The 6,000-nt window shown below is 47.9% G+C and overlaps 1 protein-coding gene across 1 annotated transcript in view; it reads right to left on the bottom strand.

The window, feature by feature from the left end:
• Positions 1-3,946: 3,946 nt before the first annotated feature.
• The window catches only part of AIFM1 (apoptosis inducing factor mitochondria associated 1), a 30,792-nt gene continuing 28,738 nt past the window's right edge, over positions 3,947-6,000 (bottom strand). Inside the window, exons 15-16 of the mRNA XM_005908293.2 lie at positions 4,549-4,745; positions 3,947-4,222 (exon numbers count right to left, since the gene is read on the bottom strand). Of these exons, the coding sequence (XP_005908355.1) occupies positions 4,151-4,222; positions 4,549-4,745 (269 nt within the window). The 3' untranslated portion in view covers positions 3,947-4,150. The remainder of the gene's footprint in view (positions 4,223-4,548; positions 4,746-6,000) is intronic.

Raw genomic sequence — 6,000 nt, 5'->3', positions numbered from 1 at the left:
TCCTTCAGAAGCATTTCTGTGTTGCACTGCAAATACCACAAGAGCACAGGTGGGAACCTGCCTGGGAGCCAGGCAGCTCTGTCCACACACCAGATGTGACTCCTGGGCTTCTCCAACTGACACAGACCTTGGAGACTCCACCAGGACCAGGAAAGATCTTCAAGAAAGTATGAGACTAGGCAAAACTCATGGTGGGCCTCCTGAAGGTATTTGGGCTACCACCAAATTGTCAACACCTACCAGCCAAAGGCTGCAGTGAGGGAGGGTATGCGCCCTGGCGACCTGTGGGGTGTCTCAGGAAGAGGGTGCTGGGAAGGACTTGTAGAATTCAGGCCAGGCTGGGTGATTTGGGGGAGGGGTTAAGGAAGCCAGGCTTTACTCTGAATTAGATGCTGTCAGGAAGTGTCTTACTGAATAAATCATATCCAATAGGAGGGCAGACTGGAGTGTGGCTCAATCTGTAATTGGTAAGGAAGCAATAGTCACTTAGATTAGCCAGGATGGAGGGTGGTGGTTGCTCATTTCTGTGGTTTGGGCAGTGTTTGGCTTTTTTTTTTTTTTTGCCCCTGTTCACACATGATTCTGGAGTAGTCTTGTTTTTGGCTCCATCCACCATGGTCAGGGTGGCCTCATATGCTGCTAATGTCCCATGAACCTGTTTACATTCAACAGCACACCCAGGCCCAGTGGGGAGTTTTTAGCGACACCAAGGCCTTGCTGACAGTCCCAGGCCAGCTTCCAGGTGTCAGGGGCCGTGTTTCTCTTTCTCAAAATGTTCATTTTGAGATGGTCCGTTTTCCAACCAGGAATTGGCAGTCCAGTATTTAAATATTCAGACCCTCCCTGTACTCTGACCCAGTCACACCCATCTGTAGAACCAGCCAGGCAGGGGAACGTCATCACTGGCCTGGGCTCTGTCTCTGTGTGTGGTTTTGTTTACATGTGTCCGTGCCCGCCAGAAATTCCCTGATAAGATGGGACAGAGGCCAGAGGCAGTCTTACTTCACCTCTGGGGCCGGCAGGACTTTCCCTCTGCCCAGAGCACAGGGCACTGGGATGGAGCCCCAGCAATCTCTTGGGCAGCAAGGGTGCCAGGCTTCAGGTGGCGTCAGGGAAGGGCAGAGGGGATATTGTGGCAGCCAAACTTGCGAGGAGTGAGGAGCGGGAACGGGAAGGGGCAGTAGTGGAAGGGAGGGGAGAGTTCCTTTGTATAAACGGGTCTCTAGAGGAGCTGCTGGTTTTCCTTCAAGGAAGCAGCCTGTGCTAGATCACTGTGGGTTCCCCACCCCCATCCCTTTCTGCCCTAAGCCTCTTGTCTCCAAAACAGGCCCTGTTGATTAGGACAAGAAGAAAGTCCCACATGTTGACCTCATCCTCCACTAAGAGGCTTACTCTGACCCCTTTCCAATCAAACACACTCCCTCCCCTCAGGTCCATCTTGCCAGCTCAAGTACGAGGACATCTCTCACCATGTGTGTCCTACAGGTGGCCGGGCAAACGTCAGCACCATCCTGAAGTGGGGCCAAGGCACCACCAGGTATCATTTGTAAAATGGCAAAGAGAAGCGAGGCTGCGGTCAAGTGGGTGAGCCCCAAAAGCTTGATATTTTGGCAGAGCCCCAACTTCACAGGGTGTGACCAGCCCTGTTCTGCGGCCCAGCTAATCACAGGCCAGCTATCAAGGGCCAAACCTCAGCTGGCACTGCTTGTCTGTAGTCAGAAATTGGTCCTTGGATTTGTTCCTTGTGATCCTTGGAGACCCAGGATCCCACATCCTGGGTTTCATCCCAGGATGAAACACATCCTGGGCTAAGTAGCAGTGGGTGAAGTAACGGAGGTCTGATAACCTGGATTACAGAGAACTGAGGCCCCAAGGCAGAGGCTCACTTTTACAATAAGCCCCGTTATCTAGCATCATCCAGCAACCAAAGACTTGGTCAGCACTTTGCCAGGGTTTTCGAGGGGGATAGGGAACGTTGTCCCCATCCTGAGGAAAAAGTCTGCTCTGGGAGAGCTTACAGCCAATTTAGGGAGTGAACACTAATAATGAGGAGACTACTTAAAGGACAATCAAGTTCAAAGGCAGTAAGTGCAACTGAAGTTCAAAGATGAAATCATGTGTGGGCACTAGTCCAGCTGGTACTACGTCACCATGGTGGGATTTCATCCGGGACTTGAAAGATAAGCGGGATTTAGATATGTAGAAGGGAACAGGGGCGGTGTTTCAGATGTGAAGAGCACAAACAAAAGTTTAAAAGTGGAGATAAACCAGATGTTTATGTGTCTGCGCATATGCATGTTCAAAGGTGGCCCACAGGGCAGAGGGGGCCGAGGTTGGGACTTGATATGACTAATGACAGGAAGTCAGTGTATGTTGGTCCTATGCTGTAGGGTCGGGGGACGTGGACCAAGTGATGCTTTAGGAAGTGATCCAGCAGCAGTGATTGACAAAGGACGGGTGCTCTGGCTGATCTCCATTCTTCTCGTGCCTACAGGGCTTTTTGTATCTTCCTGTGGACACAACTGACTATATTATGCTTCTGGGTTCATGTGTCTGCTTTCCTCACTGCCACCAGCAGCTCCTTAGGAGAAGTAGCCATGTTTTCTCCATCTTCCTATTCTGCCATCTACATGGCTCCTAGTAGGTATTCAATGAACACTGAATAGAAGAACAGATCCTTTCATTTTAGTTAACTGAATTATTATGACATTCCATGCAAGGATGGCAACTGTCAAAGAATTAGACGAAACTGCACCTAACAGTGAAACAAGGCAAATCACAATTTGACCTTTTTAAAAAATGATTTAAATGCTTCAGGGTCTTACAGTGTCTTGGTACCATCTCTGTAAGCAGCAATCACTATATAATAAGTCCCGTTTCACAGAATACTAGATGAGTTTTATACCTATGGATTTAGGTATGTCATGCCTCAGATCATACTTCACTAAACGTGTATATATATGGTAAGAAGCTGTTCTAGTGCAGCTAACTCTTAAAGTGGACATATGTCCCGTTCTAGTGTCCAGAAGGGATTTCATTATAGCTGCTACTCCCTTTAAACAAACCCAATACCGATAACAAAATCCAGCCTGGTAATTATTTTCTCTTTAGAAAAAGATTCCCAATAGGACTCTTGAAAGTAGTAAAACTTTCCTCTTAATAGAAATTAAGATTTGATTTTTAAAAGTTAAGTAATTTGAAATGTAAAATATGAGTTGATTTATGAAACTTTGACTTCTCTTCCCAGGAAATCATCTATAAGGTGAGGCATGCCTATAAGCCTATTTGAGATAAAAGGGGATAGGGGAGGGAAATTTCTAGTTTGGGGGACAGTGAGTGGAGGAGTTGAAGAGACCAAGATCCCTCCACGAGTCAGACTCCAAGCTTAGCCCTGAAGCACTGGTCTCCGAACCTCTGTTTCCGTTTGCAGTAAATGTCTTTTCTGCTCTCCCCTCCCACGACCAATTCAGTTCTGGGCTGGGGGGTACACAGGGGAGGTGCCCCAGGTAGAGCAGAGTGGAGTCCACATGTTTATGTGTGTGCTCATTCAATGTTTCACTGAGCACCTACTATGAGCCCTATGCCCAGCTCTGGAGAGAGAACCGTGAGAAGACAGGAAACCCAGAGTTTTGGCTTCCAGGGAGCTGCAGAGCAGCAGGGGGACATGTAAGCAAGGAACAGGCTTGGGAGGATCAGGAAAGTCTTCAGAGATGGCGATTTTCCCCAGAGGAGGGGAGAGGGGTCAAGTTCTGCGGGAAGAGGCCATAGCAGGTCTGTACAAAGAGGTCTGGAAGGCGAGGGAGTTCAGGAAACTGAAAGAAGCTGAGAGTGTGAAGCAAGGAGAAGGAGGCCAAGAAAGATGGTCTATTTGGGAATGCTTCCAACTGGCCTGCTCTCTCATTCGCACAGCTTTCCTCCCTTCACCCACTCGCTCCCTTTCAAAGAGAAGAGAATTTAGAAGAATCAGGTTTTATTTAATGATGTGAACATTAAGAATTTGCCTACATGGTTGAAATATTCACAAAGGACTTGATCATTCATACCCATACATTCAGAGGAAGTCTGCTGAATAAAAAAAAAATGCTCCTTTACTCATCTAAGCTGTTCTCAGGGACAGCCAAGAGCCTGCCTGCTACTCAGGGCGAGGGCTTCAGTCTTCATGAATGTTGAAGAGCTTGGCTACTTCATTGAGATCTTCATGTTGCTCACCGTCCTTAATAATCTGAGGGACAGAGGAACAAGGAGTCTAACTCACTTCGTGTGTGTGCGGGCCAGGCCAGCCCCCACTCCACACCGGGAGGGAGTTGTGGGAAGGGCTTTCTGCAAAGCCCAAGTGAGGACGCCACCCAACCGTGTCCTGAGTGAAAAAGAAACATTCCTTTTATAAAAAAAGAAAGAAAGAAACATTCCTGAGCCAAGGCGACACCTTGTTCTGCTCAGGCCCAGTCTGACCTGGGAGGACAGTGCATGGCAGGACAGCTGATGAAGTCACAGGAGCAGCTTCCGCCCACACCCCTATCTTCCTCTCAGAGCTGTGCTGGCACCTACCTTCCGTGCTATTGGCATCCGGTTGAAGATGTTCCACAGCACGATCCCCACCACCACTTTGTCCCTGAGGTAGAAGATGACACCTTTGCCGTAGTCCTCCCCTTGGGTGGGGACCTGGGGGACTGCAGGGTTGCTGGGAGGAACAGGGATGTCCGAGGCCTCAGACTCTGTCTCGCTCTCTGATCGGATACCAGTGCCTGTGGTCAACCCCCCAAACAAACAAGCAAAGTCAAAACAAAACAAAGTCACTTATTATGCGCTTGGAAATTCTAGAAGGCAAGTATCTTTCAACACCTGCTTCAGGCTGCTTCTAGATGATTTGTTTTTCTATGCTGCCTCAGTAAACACTGGTCTTCTCCAGCTCCTCTCCATTGACAGAGCCAACAAAAGCTCTTCCTTGCCAGTTGCTGGGCACTGGGTCAGTCTGACCCCAAACTTTCTATCTCATTTTAAATTGACTCTACGGATATTTCCTGGTATCTTTTTCAAATTACAGAAGACTTATTCTTGTCGTCTGAGAAACATCCTAGAGCTACGGTCAGTACAATAGCCACTAGTTAGGTATAGTTATCCTAATTAAAATTAATTCACAATTGAAGTTTAATTTTCATTAAAATTGAACAAAAAATGTAAAATCCAGTTCCTCATTTGCCAAACCAGTTCATTTGTGAAACCCAACGCTCCCTGGTGGTCTAGTGGTTAGGATTAGCTGCTCTCACCACTGAAGCTCCGGTTTGATTCCCGGTCAGGGAAGCCTTTCTTCTTGAGCTTCCCAGGTGGCGCTAGTGGTAAAGAACCTGCCTACCAGTGCCAGAGTCATAAGAGATGTGGGTTTGATACCTGGGTTGCGAAGATCCCCTGGAGGAGGGAAATGACAATCCACTCCAGTATTCTGGCCTGGGAAATTCCTAGGATGTGACTGAAGCAATGTAGCACGTTTGCACTAACCACATTTCAAGTGCTGAAGAGCCATATGTGCCAAGTGGCTAATGTTTCGGACAGAAGACAGAACACTGCCACTATGGCAGAAAGTTCTCTTAGCATCATTAGAGACACTCTGGCCAAAGCAGAAGGCACTTCTAAAGGGAAAAACCGTAGTGCAAGTGTTTCCTCCTGGGTGGGGTGGTGGCAGCAGCCTGGGGAGAGGGTACTTTGTCTTCTGAGAACCAGGCTTCAGGTAATACTGCCTGGTGGACAGAGCAGTGACCTGCAGTTTATAAGTCCCTGGGTCCTCCTCCGGGGATCCACTTCCCAGGAGAGGTCCAAATTAAGGAGTAATAATGTAATCCACTTAGATTATACATGAACAAGACCCTTATATCCATATGTCTTGCTTTCTCCTTAAAGAGCAATTTGTCCTTAAAATGCCTCTAATAGGAGGACACAGAGGTTAAATAACTTCAGCCAATGTCACGAAGGGAGAGAGAAGAGGCCTGGGAGTTAATGAAAGAG

Source organism: Bos mutus, chromosome X (genome assembly GCF_027580195.1).
Source record: "Bos mutus isolate GX-2022 chromosome X, NWIPB_WYAK_1.1, whole genome shotgun sequence".
In the NCBI taxonomy this organism is placed as follows: Eukaryota; Metazoa; Chordata; class Mammalia; order Artiodactyla; family Bovidae; genus Bos; species Bos mutus.
The sequence above is the reverse complement of the archived record's forward strand: the minus strand, read 5'-3'. Positions and strand labels throughout refer to the sequence as shown.